Here is a 21,146-nt window from a genome sequence, read left to right on the forward strand (position 1 = left end):
ATGAGTCCAAAATGACTGTACAGTGACTCGTCATAAAATCATTACATGACGATATTTTGACTTTCAGGGTTTTTATATTTATTTTCAAAAATATAATTTGTTCAACCATTAGTTTCACAAATTGTTCTGAAAAAGAATATGTTTCAGTGAATTCCTTTAGAAGCATCGCTACAAACGGTTTTTGATATAATATCCGAGTATGAATACTACGAATACCGGCCCCACTCTACTCTGCTCATTCCATGGGGTCATTCATGGTGGAAGTATACAAGATCAAACACAATCTGATGGATGCGCAGTTGTTCAAAAGTAGAGGGGCAGTCAACCAATCAGAAGTGCCCCAAACATAAAAACCACAAATCCAGTATGGTCACATTTGCATTCAATATGTGGGGGGCAGTTCTGATTGGTTCAAGAAAAAGAACATTAATCAAGATTAAGACTGTACCTTTTTTCTTAAATAAGAATAGAAAATTCATTTTTTTTACATTTTGACTTGTTCCTTGTAAACATTGAATTGTATAAGTAAGAAATAGTGAACAAGACAAGAAATAATGAACAGTTCATCTTTTTTGGCTTCATTTTCAACATTCTTATTTTCTGTAAGTAGAACAGTGGTTCTCAAAACAGATGCAGATACTCTTTGCGATGCTCGATGCTCGCCGCTCTCGGTCCAAAATCCAAACCTAACCTCACGTTATACGGTCAATCTAACCTCAACAGTCGCGTGCGGTCGCAGGTGTTATCTACTCACGTGCGAAATTCAAGTTCCAGCCCAGCATAAAATAAATGCAATATTTTGTCACGTGTTTATAATTATATTATGACACTATGGCTCTATGTACAAGCCAAATAGACGACAGCATAGAAATTCAACTTTTACTTAATTTCTCCATAAATAAAGGTATGTGCTGATTATATATATATATATGTTTCAGTCAAATCGTAAAATTCAATGACTGTATATATTTAAACTTAAATTTTCTCAATATTTATTTCTAATTTTAGTTTCAGATTTGCCACACAATGTACGTAGCATATTAAACGGCCAATACGAAGATACACTAAATAATGAACTTTCTACGTTTATCGAGGCAGTAAGGAACGGCGATAGCTTAGAAGAAATTATACATAATGGTTTATCCAGCACCCATGCGCATTTGTCTTGGCTGTGTACAGGAATAGCTTCGTTATTATACTTTGTCCAATGCAATTGGACAGGTCCTCCCATTGACAATGATATCGATTGGTTGAAAGCCAGAAGAGATGAGGCACTGAAACACTTATCTCTGCATGACGGATGTAATATAAATATACGGAAACCAGAGCTTCTTTACCTGGCCAACAAGATATTCTCCAACGTCGATCTGCAGCTTAAATGTAGAAGCTGCGTTTGGTGGCTGCTTAGAGCTACTCTCTTACATCAGCATGCGTTAGACGAAAACTCAGGAGTGCTGTTCGAGGAAACTGAGAATCTAATAACGAAAATTAATAGTCTAAATATATTAGAGGATTCCCTTTGCGAGCTTTTATTCAATCTGGAAGCTGCTAGATTTTACTTGCACTATAGAAGAACACAGAACTCTGAGAAGCATCTTGAACGTGCGCAGAGAATAGCGGGCTTAAGATTAAATTTGGAGGGTGCAATGGGAAAGCGTACCAAGTATCAGCGAGAAGAAAAGGCGCAGTTGTACCTCAAAATAGAGATGGACAGAGATACCTTTCCTTCGATAGACTGCGAAGATATACCGAAATCTTTGAACTTAAATGACGAATTGAGATTGGAGCGCATTGAATTTTCGGAACACAAAGAAGAGATTGAACTGGGTATGATGGAAGAAGCGATAATTTTGGCAAAATAGTAAGTATAATAGCTCGTATATTTATATAAATTATAGCATTGTAACGTAGAGAGATTTTAATAGTTAACAGTGTTCAGTTGCAGCTGTGTCAACCTAAGCACAAACTCACTGACGAGGAAATTAGACCCTATCTGACTGTAAGCTACAATGTTATTGCATTTTGTTTTGTTATTGACAAATAATATTAAAAAATATTTCTTATAGAAAGTTGTGGATAGTACAAAAAATTGGTCGTTAAAGATGACTTCTTTGTGCTACCGTTGCTCACTGGAGTCCGATGATAAGAGAACTGTCGAGCGATCCATGATGCAAGCGGAGTCTCTGCTGAAAGATTACAATGACGCAAAAGCACCTGTAGCCAGAAGAATGGATCTATTTTTCGCGAGCGGTATGAGACCCATTTGGACGTTAGAGGAGAAATGGGCTAACGTAATGTTTAGTCTTGGCTTGGTGAAGGGAGCTCTGGAAGTTTTTACAAAACTAGGATTATGGGAAGAAGTAATTGCCTGTTACAATATGTTAAATTTGAAGCACAAGGTAATGTATATTTCATATTAAGTGTAATATGATAGAAGAAATTGCATAATTAACTTGCAAACGTTTTCAGGCAGCTGAGATTATTGAGCAAGAAATATCTAAAAACCCAACGGCGAAATTGTGGTGTCTATTAGGAGATGCAACTGGAGATGTGAGTCATTACGAAACGGCATGGAGATTGTCTGAAGAAAAAAGCAGTAGAGTACAAAAACATTGGGGATTCTATTATTTCGCAAAGAAAGATGTTGGTATTTAAGCCACTGATCGCCAATGCAAAACTTTTATTCGAATCTTAAATGTAATATCCACTTTTCAGTATGTTGAGGCTGTACCACATTTAAAACTGTCGGTCGAATTGAATAATATTCAAGAGCATGTATGGTTTAGACTGGGCTATGCAGCGTTACAGATAGAAGATTGGAAGATAGCCGCTATGGCATATAGACGTTACTGTGCTTTAGAACAATCTGTACGTATACATATAGTTCTGATATTGCTATTTTCACAGTTGACACGAATTAAATAAAATTCTTATTCTCATATAAAAATTTCAGACTTTTGAAGCATGGAACAATTTAGCAAAAGCGTACATAAAATTGGGAGATAAACCAAGAGCCTGGAAGTCTCTGCAGGATGCCATAAAGTGTAATTACGATCGTTGGGAAGTGTGGGACAATTTGATGGTCGTAAGCATCGATCTGGGACATTTTTCAGAAGTAAGTATCCACATATGTCAATTTTTTACAAAAGTTCTTTGTTAAACTGATTTTAAGAGTGTTAACACATTCTTAATCAATTCTAGAATGAGTTATATTATTTATATTAGATACATCTCTCTCTAAATTTTTATATTAAATATCTTTATATTAAATATCTTATATCTTTAAACAATTTTGATATATTCACAGGTTATTCGATGTTATCATCGTATCTTGGACTTGAAAAACAACCACTCGGATATCCAAGTTCTTCAAATATTAACAAATGCTATAATAAATAATGTTAATGACGCGGACGGAAATCCAGCGTCTCGTTTGCTTCAAAACACTTTGGAATTGTTTGGAAGAATCACTTCCAATACAGTTAATAATCCAGATATCTGGAGAATGTACGCTGAACTTGTTGCATTGAGAAAAACGGACGTTGACGACGAGAGAGCGGCACAGTATCTCCAACAAGCGTATCGTTTCATTACTTCAAATCCAAAATGGTGTCGCAACGAAGATACGACTCTAAACGTGCTGGAATTATGTTGTAACCTGGCGCAAGCATATTTACGTTGTGCCACTGACATCGCGATCGTCAAGAAAAGGAAGATGTTGGGAAGCGCTAAATTATCGCTGCAAGGAGTCGTGAAAAAGATCAAGAAACAAGCGTGGGATAATGCGGATATCATGAACCAATTAATGAAAGTTGAAAGGTACTTAGCGACTATAACAAACGAATTGGAACAAATAAAACCTACGCAATAAGGATATTGCTTACTTGTATCGATATTTTTTGCATTTGAAGAATTCTTCCTGTACAAAACTTTATGAAATCAATTATATGATTGATTCCATTAAAACAGTTTTACAACGAACAGAACAGATGCATTTTTAAATCCTATTCATACACGTTATATACAATTAGTTATTGTAATTAGTTATTGTCGATATAATAATGCTACATACATCAGAAACGATATGATATAAAAAGACTTTCTTTTACATTTTCTATGTATATTTTAAATTCAGTTCCTTAAGTCGTCTAAAAATTTTGAGAAACACCTAGCTGCTGTATTGATTTCATAAAATTTAATAAATACATTTCTAAAGATTTAAATTGTTTGTCTTTCGAACATATGCCTATAAGATAATATATTAGATCTTATATCTCAAAAGAATGAGAATATATCGCGTATATTCTAATTTTCAATAACATTCAAAGTGTGACAAGACTTTTGGCGACATTTATGTCCATTTCTAACAATGCAGATTAACTTTAATCTCTTGGTTCGACTTACTTTTTATCCTTATCCAATTCTTAAAACTAGAAAAAAGTAAGTCTTTAAAATTAATTGTCGTTGGTAAAAATGGGTAGGAAGCTAGGAATCACATATCGTTCCGAAGCGTGAATATTTACACACGCGGTCATTAATGCACTGATAAAGAAATTGCCTTCTCACCTGAGAGAGTGCATAGGGTAGATTCTATAAGTACGTGAATCACGTGAATGCCAGGTCGTGTCTGTTTGGTCTGTTTACCGCTGCGCTACGGCTCAAAACCGGCTATCACGAACGCGATTTCGCATTCTTATCGAGTTTATAAATTTTACGGATATCATCGTACTATCACAGTAAGTATTCATATATTTGTTAAAACATAAATATGGCATCGTTTTACATAATTCAAAACGATATTCATGTTTTAGTTTTCTATACATATATATATATATCTCTCTCTCTCTCTCTCTTGTTTTTCTTCCAAAAATCTAACACATTTTCAAAAAGGAATATATATTTCTGCTGAATATAAGCTAAATTAAGCTTGCAAATGCAAGGCCCAAATGTAATATCATTAGCTGTAATAACATCAGATTTGGATTTGCAACATTATTATTGGGTCTGTTTTTTATTGTTGAACTAGCTGCACTAGCTCAAAGTTGATCTTTTTCCTTCCAATATGTGGAGTAAAAAAAATAAACTCTGAACTAGTACAGCCAGTTCAGCAATAGAAAACAGATCCATTGTCTTAAGCCAGGTGACAATGGATGATACATGCGGAAGAACATTGTTTATTTCGTCAGATGTCCTTCGCGGGGAAAATTGTCCTGATAACAGGGGCCAGTTCAGGAATTGGAGCCGCTACTGCTATCCACCTGGCTCAGCTTGGTGCATCGCTATCGATAAGTGGACGCAATAAGCAGAATTTAGACAAGGTAGCCGAGCAGTGCGGCAAGTCCAAGACATTTATCGTAACGGGAGAGCTAACTAACGAGGACGACGTGAAAAATATCATCGACTCAACGATCAAGCACTACGGCAAATTAGATGTTTTAGTTAACAATGCTGGAGTTCTGGAATTTGGTAGTATAGAGACCACAAGCTTGGAACAGTACGACAAGTATGTATATATATAATAATGATATGCCGAGAGAGCGAATATGTATGCACTGATAAAGAAATTGCCTATTTTGAGAAAACATTCTTATCATGTAAATGTATACCGATAGACCGAATATGTATGCACTGATAAAGAAATTGCCTATTTTGAGAAAACATTCTTATCATGTAAATGTATGTTTTCAGCGTTTTCAACGTAAACGTTCGCTCGGTCTATCAATTGACAGCGCTGGCAGTACCGCATTTAATCAAGGCGAAAGGCAACATCGTTAACGTTTCCAGTGTATCGGGACTACGATCTTTCCCGGGTTTCCTGGCATACAGCATGAGTAAGGCGGCCGTCAATCAACTTACGCGTTGCGTTGCTTTGGAATTGGGACCAAAACAGGTGCGTGTAAATAAGTGTCCTTTTTTGTTCAAGCTTAATATTTTTAAATGTTATTTTGCTTCATGTTATCTTTTTAAATTGCACAAGGTACGTGTGAATGCTGTGAATCCTGGTGTTGTAATAACAAATCTCTATAAGAGTAGCGAGATGAGCGAGGAGCAGATTAAGGGCGTTATCGACCACGGTAAAAAGACGCATGCTCTCGGAAGAATTGGCGATGTTTCGGAAGTCGCAAAAACCATTGCGTTTTTAGCAAGCGACGATGCTAGTTTCATAACAGGGGCGACATTACCTGTGGACGGTGGTGTATAAACATGCCATGTGTCCTCTTTAAAAATCTTATATTATCTCGTCTTTATAAATAATATGGTATATTTTTTATACATATAGATTATATATCATATATATCATATATGTGCTTTGAAAAGCTACCTATAATATTTGTGTTCTACTCTGCTAAAATAGTTCCCAGAAAACTTTGTGAAAAAATATTCCAGATTTATATATGTATATATCGTATAATCGTTATATTTGCTACGTTATTTTTATTAAAACATACTTATACGTTTGTTCCTAGTAAAAAGAGAAAATAAAATAAAAATATAGCACAGCTACAGCACAAGTAATAGTTTGTCGTTGTAAAGAAAATGCAACAAGTTAACTTAGATATCTCCAATTTTATAATGCACATTTTGTAGAAAAAGATGAGAGAATTTTATATTAAAGTAGGTAAATTTAAGTCTCAAAAGTAAATAGACCAACATATGTATATGGCACAAGATAAATGAGTAGGACATTTATTTAATTAAGCCGAGAAATGTTCTACTTGAAAATTTAATTGATAAAAGTTCCTAATTATATATCATATGTTTATAAATATTATATTTTTACTATGAAAATATTGACAAATTTAACTTAACTAGACATCCAGTTGAACCTGTAAACTAATCATTTAGTTTTCATCTTGCCAAAGAAAATGGCAGTGTTAATAACGATTCACGTTATAACAGAGACATAATATATCGTGTGTAACATGATATATACAGTAACGCAATATAGATTGACGTAGGAAATATTTCTATGGTACAATTTACAGCTATATTGCAACTTGTTATCCGTAGGATGACAATTTACACATTGAAGGATGATAACACTGACAACAAGTATAGATTTATACATGATATACGGATATCACGAACCAATTAATGAAAGTTGAAAAGTACTTATATTAGCGACTATAACACACGAATTGTAACAAATAAAACCATAATAAAGATATTGCTTACTTGTATCGATATTTTTTGTATTTGAGGAATTCTTCCTGTACAAAACTTTATGAAATCAATTATATGATTGATTCCATTAAAACAGTTTTACAACGAACAGAACAGATGCATTTTTAAATTCTATTTATACACGTTATGTACAATTAGTTATTGTAATTAGTTATTGTCGATATAATAATGCTACATACATCAGAAACGATAATATAAAAAGACTTTCTTACATTTTCTATACGTATATTTTAAATTCAGTTCCTTAAGTCGTCTAAAAATTTTGAGAAACACCTAGCTGCTGTATTGATTTCATAAAATTTAATAAATACATTTCTAAAGATTTAAATTGTTCGTCTTTCGAACATATGCCTAAGATAATATATTATTGTACTATCTTATATCTCGAAAGAATGAGAATATATCGCGTATATTCCAATTTTCAATACAATAACATTCAAAATTGAAAGTGTGACAAGACTTTTGGCGACATTTATGTCCATTTCTAACAATGTAGATTAACTTTAATCTCTCGGTTCAACTTACTTTTTATCCTTTTCCAATTCTTAAAACTAGAAAATCTTCTTTGTCTTATTTATGGCTCACATATTTCCTTCTCGGATAGCATCGGCCATTATTCTTAAAACTAGGAAAAAGTAAGTCTTTAAAAAATTAATTGTCGTTGGTAAAAATGGGTAGGAAGCTAGGCATCATATATCGTTCCGAAGTGTGAATATGTACAAGAAGAGTGGGGTAGATTCTATTATCACGTGAATCACGTGAATGCCAGGTCATTTATCGTGTCTGTTTACCACTGCGCTACGGCAATACGGCTACGGCTTGAAACCGGCTATCACGATTGCGATATCGCATTCTTATCGAGTTTATAAATTTTGCGGATATCATCGTACTATCACAGTAAGTATTCATATATATATTTGTTAAAACATAAATGTGGCATCGTTTTACATAACTCAAAACGATATTCATGTTTTAGTTTTCTATACATATCTCTTCTTGTTTTTCTCCCAAAAACCTAACCCATTTTCAAAAAGGAATATATATTTCTGCCAAATATAAGCTAAATTAAGCTTGCAAATGCAAGGCCCAAATGTAATATCATTAGCTGTAATAACATTAGATTTGGATTTGCAACATTATTATTGGATCTGTTTTCTATTGTTGAACTAACTGCACCAGCTCAGAGTTTATCTTTTTCCTTCCAATATGTGGAGTAAAAAAAATAAACTCTGAACTAGTACAGCCAGTTCAGCAATAGAAAACAGATCCATTGTCTTAAACCAGGTGACAATGGATGATACATGCGGAAGAACATTGTTTATTTTGCCAGATGTCCTTCGTAGGGAAAGTTGTCCTGATAACAGGGGCCAGTTCAGGAATTGGAGCCGCTACTGCTATCCACCTGGCTAAGCTTGGTGCATCGCTATCGATAAGTGGACGTAATAAGCAGAATTTAGACAAGGTAGCCGAGCAGTGCGGCAAGTCCAAGCCATTTATCGTAACGGGAGAGCTAACTAACGAGAACGACGTGAAAAATATCATCGACTCGACGATCAAGCACTACGGCAAATTAGATGTTTTAGTTAACAATGCTGGAGTTCTGGAAACTGGTAGTATAGAGACCACAAGCTTGGAACAGTACGACAAGTATGTATATATAATAATGATATGCCGATAGAGCGAATATGTATGCACTGATGAAGAAATTGCCTATTTTGAGAAAACATTCTTATCACGTAAATATGTATGTTTTCAGCCTTTTCAACGTAAACGTTCGCTCGGTCTACCAATTGACAGCGCTGGCAGTGCCGCATTTAATCAAGACGAAAGGCAACATCGTTAACGTTTCCAGTGTAACGGGACTACGATCTTTCCCGGGTGCTCTGGCATACTGCATGAGTAAGGCGGCCGTCGATCAACTTACGCGTTGCGTTGCTTTGGAATTGGCACCAAAACAGGTGCGTGCTATAACTGTCCTTTTTTGTTCAAGCTTAATATTTTTAAATGTTATTTTGCTTCATGTTATCTTTTTAAATTGCACTAGGTACGTGTGAATGCTGTGAATCCTGGTGTTGTAATAACAAATCTCCATAAGAGTAGTGGAATGAGCGAGGAGCAGCTTGAGAGCTTTTTCGACCGCAGTAAAGAGACGCATGCTCTCGGAAGAACCGGCGATGTTTCGGAAGTCGCAAAGACCATTGCGTTTTTAGCAAGCGACGATGCTAGTTTCATAACAGGGGCGACATTACCTGTGGACGGTGGTAGACATGCCATGTGTCCTCGTTAAAAATCTTATCTCGTCTTTATAAATAATGTGGTATATTTTTTATACATATAGATTATACATCATATAATATGTGCTTTGAAAAGCTTTATGTTCTACTCTGTCAAAACAGTTATAAGAAAATACACTTTGTGAAAAAATATTCCAGATTTATATATGTATATATCGTAATTGTTATATTTGCTACGTTATTTTTATTAAAACATACTTATACGTTTGTTCCTAGTAAAAAGAGAAAATAAAATAAAAATATAGCACAGCTACAGCACAAGTAATAGTTTGTCGTTGTAAAGAAAATGCAACAAGTTAACTTAGATATCTCCAATTTTAGAATGCACATTTTGTAGAAAAAGATGAGAGAATTTTATATTAAAATAGGGAAATTTAAGTCTCAAAAGTAAATAGACCAACATATGTATATGGCACAAGATAAATGAGTAGGACATTTATTTAATTAAGCCGAGAAATGTTCTACTTGAAAATTTAATTGATAAAAATTCCTAATTATATATCATATGTTTATAAATATTATATTTTCACTATGAAAATATTGACAAATTTAACTTAACTAGACATCCAGTTGAACCTGTAAACTAATCATTTAGTTTTCATCTTGCCAAAGAAAATGGCAGTGTTAATAACGATTCACGTTATAACAGAGACATAACATATCGTATGTAACATGATATATACAGTAACGCAATGTAGATTGACGTAGGAAATATTTCTATGGTACAATTTACAGCTATATTGCAACTTGTCATCCGTAGGATGATAATTTACATTGAAGGATGATAACACTGACAACAAGTATAGATCATACATGATATACATATAACGTATATATACAACGATAACTTTTCTTACAAGAGTAATATGTAATATGTATATTCATCATATGCGATATATCGCAGGTAAACTATTGCATTTTGGCTCAACTGTATATTAAAAATAATCAATTATATGTAATTTGTTAAATGTGATTTTTTTTTAAGAAACGCTTAATGCTAACAATGTAACGTATCTTTTTTTTACGTTGGAAAAATCTCGATCTAGAGATTCTATTACAACACTACAACATAATTGTCTTTCTTTAATAAAAACAAAGTTTCCGCTAAGAAATTATTTCTCTAAGAGTAACTAACATTCTCTTTCATTATATCTATCCCCTTAATAGTATAATTTTCTCATACATATACAAAAAATAGGAAGCCACAAACGTGGCTAGAATGAAATCTCTATAGGACACTTCTTTGCATTGCATTAATAATACAAAAAGAAATATAAGTCTATTTCTACAGTCGAAGGTACAACATCCTATCACCGACTCTCCTCGAATCTCATTCAATAATATATGGCTTTGAAATATTCAACGTGTCAGAGACGATTATCACAACGATTTGTCCTACTGGAATTATGCACACAGTTTAAAGCAGACGTGTAAAAAGATCTCTTTTATATTCGCTTTTGCATCTGCAGATAAGTTTGTCCGAATAACGATTAAGAATAAATATTTCAGCCTTTACTAGCAGGTACTCTGTTATTACTGTTGTTTTTCGAATCTACCACACTCAGTGCTATGCCTAATTGTGCTGCATAGTATGTCAACATAATGGATACCTACAAAGTAAAAATCGATTATTATTATACCCTTTATAAAGTTATCGTAGTCATCAAGGCTATTTTTCAGGAATATACATAATGTACGTACCTGAGAATAAGGTAATGGACTGTGGAAATAATGAAATCCGAGCAAAGTATCAGATATGACGAAGCAAATGCTTCCAATACAACTGCACAGTTTAGTCCATGTCCATAACTCCTGACGGATAAAATTATGATTAATTCTCCGTACAAATGAATAACAATTTATTGTCAGAGAAGTAAATGTCACATATTTAAAGGGGATGAAACGCAGACGAATAGCAGATATAAAGTCAAATTGCTACTTCCATAGTTTTTTCTTTAATTATTACATAAATTTACCTCAAAGAATTGTACTCTCGATATGGCCCTCCATGCCATAGTGACAAGTAATACTGTATAAATTGGCACTCCTATTGCTAAAACCCCGTTCAATCCAGGCATCAATGCATATATAACTGGAAACGTTAATCATCCACTGTCAATTAAGTCACGGATAGCGATCGATAAAAATTAATGTCTGACCAGGAAAAATTTACGACCCGATTATCTGTGTTTACGAATCTTACCAATTGCACAAGCCACGTATAGTATCGCCCCGAGCGTTAAATTGAGAGGTTTGAATCCAAATGCAAATATATACATAATTTGCGCAACGGCGAACATACACATCCCGGCGGTGAAGCAATTAGGCCACACCAATAGTGCGTCACCTATGCAACTAAACACTAATCCCGTTAATATGCGTCTGGAGAAGGTGTATCTGCAAGAAGAGGATAGTAGCTTACGTTAGCAACGCTGAAGTATAGCAAGAAAGATAACCGCGAAATAAAGCTATCCGTAATGAGCATCTTTACTTACTCTTTGGACAAACTGATCCCGTGTAACAAAACAAAAATAATGAGACTTATTATCGGCAGGCATTTGAAACACGCCGTCAGCAGAGATGGTTGCTCAGCGAGTAATACAAAATACACGGATACGCTTTTAAAGAACGGCACCAGCTTCGGTCCAACGCTTTTAATCTGAAACATGAAAATATGAAAATATCCTCTCGTTATGCGTTGAAAAACTTGTTACTGACGCGCAGAAATGTGATGGTAAAAAAGGCACTGCGCGATAATTGTAATAGACCACTTATTTTTTTTTTAAACTACTTATCTACGCAAATATCACAGAACAGTTGCATGATATAGGAAAAATTTTCCACAATGCATTTATTCATAGATCAATTTTAACATTAAATTAACAAAGTTAATGCTTGCTTTTAGTAGCAAACGGATATTTTAAGATAACTTATATATGTGTAAGTTATCTTATCGAAAAACCCCGTTTAATAATAACAAATGATAAAAATGATATGTATTGGAGAACATTGTGGATTACGTTACAAACGTTCTTTAATTTATCTTTGATATTTCGCAATGGAATGATCGAACGCTCTAATCGATAGATCGAGTAAACATGTTTTGTGAGGCGGATGAAATAAAAGAATTTATGTGCTCCGGCAGGGGCTAAGATTAAGGAGGTTGGTTGCCCTCACGTTTTTAGGGGCAGGCGGCGGGGCAGGGGAAAGCCTAGAGGTGTGTTTTCGTCGCTATGAAATAAACGAGTTTTAGCAAATGAATATATGGAACGCATTTAATAAAGCCGTTTCTTTTAAGGTTTTAAATCGTTGTTCGTACAATTAAAACCCAAATACGTTATTATCGACGTTGAGTCATTCCTAAATGTTGTAAAAAATTATTTGCACCTATTTTCAATAAATTCTTATTATTTTCAATATGCTTTCGAGAGTTACATTACAGGTGCTGTAACATTTTTGCTATGTCGCCCGTGTATAAGAGAGAGAGATGAGTGTAACTTCAATAATTAATTACTCGACAACTATGCGGACAATTAATTGTCTTCAACTTTGGCATGGACGACAGATTCCCATGGACGAATATCCCCCATAAATTTGAACTCATTCTTATCATACTGATTTGAGCAACCAACCTCCTTAATTCTATTCGATCTTGCAAATTTGTTTAAACAAAGTGTAATTATATAAATTAATTTTTAATTTGTGATCGCATTTATTAACGGCACGATACGATTATTATGAAATTCCTCAGATTTATATATTTCTTATCGTTTTTTTATACATTTCCTAATTTCTTTAAGGAAAAAAAAAAGAAATGATATACATTATTATCAAAATATATTCAAACGTTCAGCAAAATGATTCCCAGCAAGCTGCTCACCATCCGTGAAATCTGAGTAATAATAGTGCATGTCTGAATGAGATTTAGCCACAGTCACTGAAGCCTAATCCAGCTAGTTACATGATAGTACATTATCTAATACTGGGTACCGTCAGGATGCACAATGGCCTCTGATATGCAGAGCAGTCACTTTATGCCAATACGGTAGTTTCTCTAATGACACTCTATTGCAATAACTGCATTATGGGTTGATCTTTAAGGAACATTTCAAACAGGATACGCGTAACGGGGAAATTCTAGCTTCTTTGCCGTTTTTACTTTGTAATTTCCGTTTCCATTTTTCGTGATTCGTTAATGTTGCAACTTTTAATGATTAACAATTTAGTTATCCGGTTATTTGGAACATTGGAAGCGAATTCAGTGGAAGAATTTAACAAGATGACGCATATAAAATCATAAAGAGATACAAATATAAATATATTAATTTTCAATGCATTACATTAAATAATATTGTATATATAGTATTTAAAAAATATTCATATATAAAATAAATAATTTGTATTAAAAATAAATCTATTTATTTTTAACATATACCTTTAATATTATACGTATAACATTAGTATCAATATGTATCAATATGTAATTATTATGCATACATTTCGCATTTAAATTAAAATGTAAATGCGAAATGTATGCAAATTATAAGTAATTATGCATATCCTCATAAAATACTTTGCGCAGACGCGAAGGAACAGCGTCTTGTTTCCTCTTCCTTATCTCCCAGGAAGAATGTAATTTTTTTTAATTAACATAATTGAACCGCATACCCGCGCGGACGACGCGAATCGCGAGTATATCCGCCGCGCGCCGAAGAGAAAAATTCTTTCTGTAAAATACAAATTGTCCGATGATAAATCGTCCTGATAATATAAATATAAATATATAAGTCGAGTATTTTTAAGATCGAAGGATCTCTCCATGTCTCCATCCGGAGATGCGCTCGAAACAAAAGAAATCGATTTATCATCCCTCAGTTTCAACCACCGCGCGCGCGAGCCACCGCGATCTCGATTAATTCAATAAGTTCTATTTTTACGCGAACGCCTCTCGAACAAAGGGGCAGAGAGCGAATAACGTGATTCATACGAAAGGGGGGAAACAAAACAAAACAGCAGTCAGCAACTTCTCACGATTTAAATCGAGCAGCGAAACGGTGCGGCACGAATTATAAGCGGCCGATCGAGACGGTTCGGTTTAATTTAAAAAAAATAATAAAAGAAAAGAAAATAAGCTATATAAGCTAAAACTGAGGAGCGCACGGAGGGTGAGATACTGAGTCGCCTTTATCGGCGTAAAACTGCCTATATCGCAGCCTCGTCCTCTTACCACTTGCGTTGGCGACGACATCCTCGGAGGGTTGAAGGACACCGAGACGGGGTCGCGAGAGCGGGCGGGAGAGAGGGTTGAGAGAGGGAGCAAAAGCAACGCCGCAGCAGCCGATCCGTGTCACTCCGATGTTTCTCCGACCGACCGCGACCGCGACCGTGACGTGCCGTGACGGGGACCTCGCGAATGCTGAGCGTTCGCAGGCCAGTCGACCGTTTATTTATGCGACCGCTCTCTCCGCTCCGACGGCACCGCGTCGCACACGCACACACAGGCGCGTCGCGCGCGCCGCGGCCCTGTCAAGCGGAGGCACCGTACGCGTTCGGCGTTGTACATACGTGCCTGCGTGCGTCGCCGTCGCACCGCACCGCCGCGATCACATCACATCGCCAATCGCCAGTGCGGCCAACCACTGATACTGATGACGACCCGGGCGCCGCGCCGGGCCGACGACGGCGACGACCAACGCCGCCGTGAGCGCCATCGGGATGTTTCAGCGCGTTCAAAAACAGACTCGGTTTTAGCGGCTGCGCACAATAAATAGAATAGGGAACAGGGAACAGTTTAATATTATTAATATTAACATATATATGCGTTGTGTACACGGCATACAGAACATAGAATAAAATTTTATCACTGTTCCTTGGCGTTATTCCTCCGTTTCTCTATTCTGTGTAATAATTAATAAATTACATATATGTTAATGAATTTCATATGATAATTTTGAACTGTTCCCTATTCCCTGTTCCCTATTCCGTTTATTGTGCGCCCCTTATTATCGCCGATAAGGTGTTGTTTATATATATTATGATTATTTCGTGTGTAATAAAAAAAGATAAAAGTAACCGAGCCGCCACTAAAGTGAACTGCATTCGGCTTTGGACGCTTATACCTGCTTACACCAGCTTACACGCTCACACACGTTTTATAAACGCTTTTACAAGTATCATGGCTCTGCACATACGGGCACGGAACATTTCGGAATGGATTTTCGAAGAGATCGATTTTCCCTCGAGAGAGAGACTTGTCGATTCGCGTCGATCGCACGAGAAAGATCGAACATAAAAGATCGAAACTCCGGAGTTCGACAAACATGGCGGCCTCATCAATATGTTCAACGCGATGATTTACGTTTTCATAATGAGATAAGCAGAATTGAACGTTTACGGGATATTTATCTTGTAAAAAAATAATCTGAAATAATACAACGAGATGGCGAGCTGTGTCAATTCCGTAAACAGTCTGCTGAAGTCTTACAAGAACTGGATCGTATCGAATCCGCAGTTACTGACGGACATCGAGGCCACCGTCAGATGTTTGTCTTACTTCAGCTTTGGTTAGAAAACAAACCGCACTGTCAAACGCTTTATTCGCGTTTCCACTGTGCACGGCTGAAATGTATGCTTCTTCTCGCAGGACACTTCCGTAATTCGACCTTGGCCGTGGAACTAATTTATTCCATGCCGAATCTGATTGTTCTCTGCAACGACCTGCTCATGTACAGCGGTAGACGCCAGCACTTGAAGATACCTCAGTTCGACTCGAAGATTAAGATTTGGTTGACCGTGGTGGAGTACACCGAGACGCTGCTCGAGGTGACCGCTAAGAAGTTGTGGGGCCCAAAGGGAAGGTGGCTGATAATCGTAGTCATACAATTGTTCAAGTAAGCACTCCGGCGCTCCTTCATTTCGGCGACATATCGAGCCTCCTTTCACCGTCGTTGACCAACGTTTGTTCGTTCCAGGTCCGTATTGCGGCTGTTGTTAATTCATGTGTGTAAGGAACGCGTGACGAAGAGCCCGGCGACGCCGCCGCTCAACAGAGAGAAATTCAATAAAGTTGTCGACGATGCGCAGTCGAAGGAGGGCTTTATGCTGAAGAGATCGGGCACCGTTGTTCGAAGCATAAAGTATTCGGCTCCTATAGAGATACGAACGTGGAAGGCTTTGCCTCCTGTCACAGACGAGAATGAGAATCTGGCCAAAAACCAGGAATCCGAGAGGAATCTTAAACTAGCTGAGGTCAGTTGGAATATAACGCTACAATTCCATGTGATTAATGATAAGTGTTTATTATTATTTTTAAAAAATCAAAATGTCTTAATTTATACTGGAATTTATTAAAATCAAAGTATTGTTATTATTATGAATCTCATCAAAATGGATACATCTAGATTATTAAATTTTAGGATAGATAAAAATGATAGTCGTAGCTAAATTTTATTGTAATTTGTTATCTTTATTTAGTCTTGTTTCATTTTATTCTCTTATTCTGTACTGTGTAATTTAAAAAATAATTACACACTAATGTGAAAAGAGACGTAACAAAATATACAACTTCCAGAGTCTTTACGTGACAAAGCCACTGCTTCATCTTGGGTGTATGTACCTCACCAATCAGGAACAGTGGCCACCGTGGATATTGTCGCTCGTTATCGATGTAGCCAGGTAGACAGCATGAACTTATACTATAATTGATAAATTATAATATCATATTTTCTATACATATAATTGGAATGTTGTCGTTTGTGCAGTTTAAACGTCTTCACGCGTTACGCCCGAAAAGCATCGTTCAGCAAAGAGGAGGAAGAAGAACTCGTGCGTCGAAGATTGAGCTTGCTGTTGTATATCTTGAGATCGCCGTTTTACGACAAGTACAGCCGTAATAAGATAAACTCACTGCTCGACACGATATCTACCTCTGTGCCTCTCGCCAAGTACTTGGCCAGTGCCGTTCAAAAAAATTTACCGTACATGCAGAGTACGTATTTTTATATGTGGTCGCGCTAACTTACTAACGTGAAGCTCAGTACAAAAAGAAAGCATGAGCTGAACTGTACAAACACGAAAGCCGCATAATCTAAGCATTCCATAATCCATAATCTATAAATGGAATATCATGGAGTTATGTTATTTTTATATATCTTTCGCTGTTATACTGTTTCAGGATGAATTTTAAGCAATGGTGTTTATAATTGGTATATTTTATTGTTCATTAATTTATAGAAATAAATGATATGAAGGACACAGAAAAGTTATTTTCTCCTTCAGTAATCTCATCAATTCGCTCTGATTAACTTTATTAGCGTCCCGATTATCTCGTTAGCACATAAGCGTGAAGCGTAAAGGAGGACGGATACATTTCGACATAAATTCCTGAATATATATTTCGACGGATTTTCCTGATTCCTGTTACAGCTTCTTCACACAATTCGAACAATTATATTATGATTCATAAATGACGTAACTTTGATGTACGTATGTATTTTTGTTTTCATCGAACTGACAAAATTCTTTAATGACAACTTTCAGTTTCCTTGATAAATTTGAAGCTCCGCTAATTGTAATACGGCGTATAGAAGATATCGCTTTTTTTTTGTAAACATGATTCTATGTTGCAGACTTTTGTCACGAGTGTCAAGATACAGGGTGAGATGATTTATCGCCATTTGTAAAACAATGCTTCCTACAACAATGTATATTTTAATATACTAGTGACGATGATAATGTTGAATGAAATCAGTGATGCGTGATTCACGATCTGCAGGATCTGCTCGCACCAGTGATTCCTGTTTATTGACCTTCGTTGCTTATTTATCAATGAGACAGGGATGGCCTTGCTCTTTCTCTCCGCGTTTAAATGGTCGCGCGGCTATTTTGATCCGCCGGGAATACCACCGGGCGCCTATTACCGGTTCGAGCGTGCTACGGATTATTACACACATAATCGTAATTATAATCGGAAGCAATTTATTCTATTTTTTTCCATGTTTGTGCCAGATATTTTACGCAGCTCGGAGAGCCCACCGAGAGTGTCATTACCAAGAACTATCGTTTCTAGCGCGCCGTGAAAGGTCATGCATTATATCTCGTCCGGTAGCGCGAACTAATAACGGAAATGGGTATACCGCTCCGCAACGCGCTGATGCATTTTATGTATATACATTCTCTATATATAAATCCCGGTAAGTCGCACTTCGCGTTTTATTTGCTGTGGGTCAGTTTCATTCAGATAGGCGTGTAAATCAACTCTTTCTCTCTCTCTCTCTCTCTCTGATCTGGAAATTCTCTGGGCTCTTCAAGATGAATAACATCTTCCTGATTTTGCTGTCATTGTGCCAGCTGTTGCAGCAAACGTTTGTCTCTGCGCAGATGACTTTTGGTACCACAGGAACGGCAACAAGTATGTATTACACTGGCAATGAGTATATATGTATTATTGTTGTAAGACTTGAAAAATGTGAAATACTAATACAAGATATGAAATACAACAAGTAATAAGAAAAAATAATATAGATGGATAAAAAAATTATTAACTGCGGGCATAAGTGAAAAATATTAATGATAGAAGATTACTCTCATGATTACTCATTATTTGAGCGTGTTATGTAGTATCAACAAATTTCCTATTTTAACACATTTAATTTATGAACTATTTTGTATTAACATTTTCTGACGTATTTCACTGTCTTTTATCAGCTGCTATCGTGAATCAATGTCAGTGCTATCAGGGAGCTACCTGTCCCACAGGCACTGGCGGCATGGACATCAGAATAGTGAATGCGGTAATTACATTTTAGTTCACAAGACGAGTACGACAAGAAATTATTTCGATATAATGCTTCATTTTGAAACAAATAATTACTATATCTGTAGAAAAATTGGAATTCTCAATTCTACGTGTAAATTAATTTTATACAAAAAGAAGTAAATTTCTTTAAATATATTATTTTATGATTATTGTAGTACATACTAATATGTTATTATATTAACAACAGTTTTACTCATTCAGGGAATAATTTGCCCTGCTGGATACGTGTACTGTTGTCCATCCGGCGTTCCAGGTAATCCTTCTTGTGGTATTCGAAAAATCACATCCTCCGCGCATCCAGTGGGACAAGCTGCTTATGGTGCATATCCCTGGATGGTGGCTATTTTGACCACCGGTAACGTTTATGTCGGGGGAGGAGTGCTTATCAGTACAACGCACGTCCTTACCGTCGCTCACAAAGTCGCAAGTTACGTGTAAGCATCACATGCGCAAGTTTTAGAAGAATATGACTTTTATCTTTTTATAGGATCTTCGAAGGGATTAATTTCTGAAACTGTCTTTAATATGACATTTAGATTTTAATATCCCATTCTTTGTAATATATATTTTCTCTCTCTTATTAAAAATGCGTTACAGAAATGGTGGGATTAAAGTGAGATTAGGTGAATGGAACACTCCAGTTAACAATGAACCTAATCCGTACGTAGAGATCTCCGTTTCAAAAGTCACCCTGCACCCTCAATATAATTCGCAAAACCTTCAGAATGATATAGCGGTGCTTAAACTAAGCTCGGCTGCTCCCATCGCAACTAGTCCTAACATCAACACGGCGTGTCTACCATCTGCACCAGCTGCCGTAGGAACAAGGCATGTATAATTAATATATTCGATATTCAAAGTCACTTATAATTCTCTTCAATCTATCAACGAAATGTATAATGATCTGTGTACTTTCTATTTTGTACTGCAGTCATATTAATTTTTATATCATTGTTTTGTTAAACGTCGAAATGTCCCAAAATTATAATTTTGTAATAGATAACGTCTTGTGTGATTATATATAAATATAATATTAATATCTTGAAGATGTTGGGTGTCGGGCTGGGGAAAAAATGCCTTTGGAAGTAGCGGTATGTATCCAAATATCCTGAAAGAGGTAGACGTACTTGTGGTGAGTCAAGCAGATTGCCAAACAGCCCTTCGGACGACAAGACTCGGTGGCATGTTTGTTTTGGACAGCAGTTTCATGTGCGCGGGAGGGGATGCTGGCAAAGACGCATGCACTGTAAGAGAATATAATATATATTGTCTCTTGCTAAGAGTATGAATTATATAACAATCCGGGTTATAAAGTTAATAATTTAACATGTGTTCATTAATTAATTCTAACAATAGCATTATGAATTTTCTTTAAAGGGCGACGGAGGCTCACCGATGGTGTGTTCAACAAATAACGGGCCCTATCAAGTTGTTGGGCTGGTGACATGGGGTATAGGTTGCGCAAGTCCGGGAGTACCTGGTGTATACACTAATGTGTACAATTTCCTTCCCTGGATCACGCAACAAATGACATAGCTCTTGAAAATATACAGCGTAAGAATTAATTAAGCAAGAAAATAATGTTCACATCAAGCTAAATTTTGTAAAATATTTGCAATAAATTATTAAAATGATTAAAATATATCAATGTAAAACATTTTGAAAGAATTAACCCATACACACACACACACACACACACACATATACATATTAATATATCATTTTGTAATAGAACTCTCTACAAATTGGACCTAAATATCGTCAGAAAAATTTTTGATTTCCTTCAGAAAAATGTAAAAAGCAAAGTTTTTGAAGAAATTCGTTTTTTTGCCGTCATTTTATATTAATAA

The 21,146-nt window shown here is 35.9% G+C and overlaps 6 protein-coding genes across 7 annotated transcripts; 5 read left to right on the forward strand and 1 right to left on the reverse strand.

The window, feature by feature from the left end:
* The first annotated feature begins 535 nt into the window (after positions 1–535).
* LOC139781367 (tetratricopeptide repeat protein 27-like) lies at positions 536–4,217 on the forward strand. The gene is made up of 8 exons (XM_071720234.1): positions 536–904; positions 1,009–1,861; positions 1,933–1,999; positions 2,067–2,399; positions 2,470–2,643; positions 2,716–2,868; positions 2,954–3,115; positions 3,308–4,217. The coding sequence occupies exons 1-8, from the start codon at positions 832–834 to the stop codon at positions 3,869–3,871; spliced, it is 2,379 nt and encodes a 792-aa protein (XP_071576335.1). The 5' UTR covers positions 536–831; the 3' UTR covers positions 3,872–4,217.
* Positions 4,218–4,487: 270 nt separating this feature from the next.
* LOC139781535 (3-oxoacyl-[acyl-carrier-protein] reductase FabG-like) lies at positions 4,488–7,181 on the forward strand. Its single transcript, XM_071720384.1, has 4 exons — positions 4,488–4,736; positions 5,187–5,503; positions 5,689–5,890; positions 5,978–7,181. Exons 1-4 carry the CDS (start codon positions 4,614–4,616, stop codon positions 6,200–6,202), a joined length of 867 nt encoding a protein of 288 aa, XP_071576485.1. The 5' UTR covers positions 4,488–4,613; the 3' UTR covers positions 6,203–7,181.
* Positions 7,182–7,846: 665 nt separating this feature from the next.
* LOC139781528 (3-oxoacyl-[acyl-carrier-protein] reductase FabG-like) lies at positions 7,847–9,611 on the forward strand. The gene is made up of 4 exons (XM_071720376.1): positions 7,847–8,082; positions 8,516–8,832; positions 8,942–9,143; positions 9,230–9,611. The coding sequence occupies exons 1-4, from the start codon at positions 7,948–7,950 to the stop codon at positions 9,470–9,472; spliced, it is 897 nt and encodes a 298-aa protein (XP_071576477.1). The 5' UTR covers positions 7,847–7,947; the 3' UTR covers positions 9,473–9,611.
* Positions 9,612–9,885: 274 nt separating this feature from the next.
* Positions 9,886–15,110, reverse strand: LOC139781559 (lysoplasmalogenase TMEM86A). The gene is made up of 6 exons (XM_071720403.1): positions 14,707–15,110; positions 11,975–12,138; positions 11,683–11,876; positions 11,456–11,571; positions 11,181–11,291; positions 9,886–11,089 (listed from the first exon to the last, which is right to left on the reverse strand). The coding sequence occupies exons 1-6, from the start codon at positions 14,725–14,727 to the stop codon at positions 10,985–10,987; spliced, it is 711 nt and encodes a 236-aa protein (XP_071576504.1). The 5' UTR covers positions 14,728–15,110; the 3' UTR covers positions 9,886–10,984.
* Positions 15,111–15,762: 652 nt separating this feature from the next.
* Pex16 (peroxin 16) lies at positions 15,763–17,768 on the forward strand. The gene is made up of 5 exons (XM_071720355.1): positions 15,763–16,042; positions 16,123–16,369; positions 16,451–16,727; positions 17,050–17,153; positions 17,240–17,768. The coding sequence occupies exons 1-5, from the start codon at positions 15,919–15,921 to the stop codon at positions 17,493–17,495; spliced, it is 1,008 nt and encodes a 335-aa protein (XP_071576456.1). The 5' UTR covers positions 15,763–15,918; the 3' UTR covers positions 17,496–17,768.
* A 147-nt stretch (positions 17,769–17,915) lies between these two features.
* LOC139781515 (inactive CLIP domain-containing serine protease A3) lies at positions 17,916–20,938 on the forward strand. Of its 2 annotated transcripts, XM_071720369.1 has the most exons (7): positions 17,916–18,670; positions 18,789–18,888; positions 19,185–19,270; positions 19,498–19,730; positions 19,894–20,124; positions 20,344–20,542; positions 20,674–20,938. In XM_071720369.1, the coding sequence occupies exons 2-7, from the start codon at positions 18,789–18,791 to the stop codon at positions 20,830–20,832; spliced, it is 1,008 nt and encodes a 335-aa protein (XP_071576470.1). In that variant the 5' UTR covers positions 17,916–18,670; the 3' UTR covers positions 20,833–20,938. The 2 variants fall into 2 exon arrangements, with proteins under 2 accessions (XP_071576470.1, XP_071576463.1); XM_071720362.1 differs by lacking the exon at positions 17,916–18,670 and having other exon boundaries at positions 18,685–18,888.
* Positions 20,939–21,146: the final 208 nt, after the last annotated feature.

The sequence above is a fragment of the Temnothorax nylanderi genome, unplaced genomic scaffold, assembly GCF_030848795.1.
Source record: "Temnothorax nylanderi isolate EJ_2023f unplaced genomic scaffold, tnyl_v1.0 TNYL_tig0007_pilon, whole genome shotgun sequence".
Lineage (NCBI taxonomy): Eukaryota > Metazoa > Arthropoda > Insecta > Hymenoptera > Formicidae > Temnothorax > Temnothorax nylanderi.

Excerpts from the sequence above, each read along its gene's own strand:
- LOC139781559 (XM_071720403.1), bottom strand. The coding sequence starts at position 14,727 with ATGTCGTCGCCAACGCAAGTG. Across the intron at positions 11,292-11,455 it reads CGAGAGTACAATTCTTTGAG|GAGTTATGGACATGGACTAA; the intron begins GTAAATTTATGT and ends TTTATCCGTCAG. Across the intron at positions 11,090-11,180 it reads GTCCATTACCTTATTCTCAG|GTATCCATTATGTTGACATA; the intron begins GTACGTACATTA and ends TTTACTTTGTAG.
- LOC139781367 (XM_071720234.1), top strand. The coding sequence starts at position 832 with ATGGCTCTATGTACAAGCCAAATAGACGACAGCATAGAAATTCAACTT. Across the intron at positions 2,644-2,715 it reads ATTATTTCGCAAAGAAAGAT|TATGTTGAGGCTGTACCACA; the intron begins GTTGGTATTTAA and ends TCCACTTTTCAG. Across the intron at positions 3,116-3,307 it reads ATCTGGGACATTTTTCAGAA|GTTATTCGATGTTATCATCG; the intron begins GTAAGTATCCAC and ends ATATATTCACAG.
- Pex16 (XM_071720355.1), top strand. The coding sequence starts at position 15,919 with ATGGCGAGCTGTGTCAATTCCGTAAACAGTCTGCTGAAGTCTTACAAG. Across the intron at positions 16,370-16,450 it reads GTAGTCATACAATTGTTCAA|GTCCGTATTGCGGCTGTTGT; the intron begins GTAAGCACTCCG and ends TGTTCGTTCCAG. Across the intron at positions 16,728-17,049 it reads GGAATCTTAAACTAGCTGAG|AGTCTTTACGTGACAAAGCC; the intron begins GTCAGTTGGAAT and ends TACAACTTCCAG.
- LOC139781515 (XM_071720369.1), top strand. The coding sequence starts at position 18,789 with ATGAATAACATCTTCCTGATTTTGCTGTCATTGTGCCAGCTGTTGCAG. Across the intron at positions 18,889-19,184 it reads TACCACAGGAACGGCAACAA|CTGCTATCGTGAATCAATGT; the intron begins GTATGTATTACA and ends GTCTTTTATCAG. Across the intron at positions 19,271-19,497 it reads ACATCAGAATAGTGAATGCG|GGAATAATTTGCCCTGCTGG; the intron begins GTAATTACATTT and ends TTACTCATTCAG.
- LOC139781528 (XM_071720376.1), top strand. The coding sequence starts at position 7,948 with ATGCCAGGTCATTTATCGTGTCTGTTTACCACTGCGCTACGGCAATAC. Across the intron at positions 8,833-8,941 it reads AGCTTGGAACAGTACGACAA|CCTTTTCAACGTAAACGTTC; the intron begins GTATGTATATAT and ends GTATGTTTTCAG. Across the intron at positions 9,144-9,229 it reads TGGAATTGGCACCAAAACAG|GTACGTGTGAATGCTGTGAA; the intron begins GTGCGTGCTATA and ends AAATTGCACTAG.
- LOC139781535 (XM_071720384.1), top strand. The coding sequence starts at position 4,614 with ATGCCAGGTCGTGTCTGTTTGGTCTGTTTACCGCTGCGCTACGGCTCA. Across the intron at positions 4,737-5,186 it reads GATATCATCGTACTATCACA|ATGTCCTTCGCGGGGAAAAT; the intron begins GTAAGTATTCAT and ends TTATTTCGTCAG. Across the intron at positions 5,891-5,977 it reads TGGAATTGGGACCAAAACAG|GTACGTGTGAATGCTGTGAA; the intron begins GTGCGTGTAAAT and ends AAATTGCACAAG.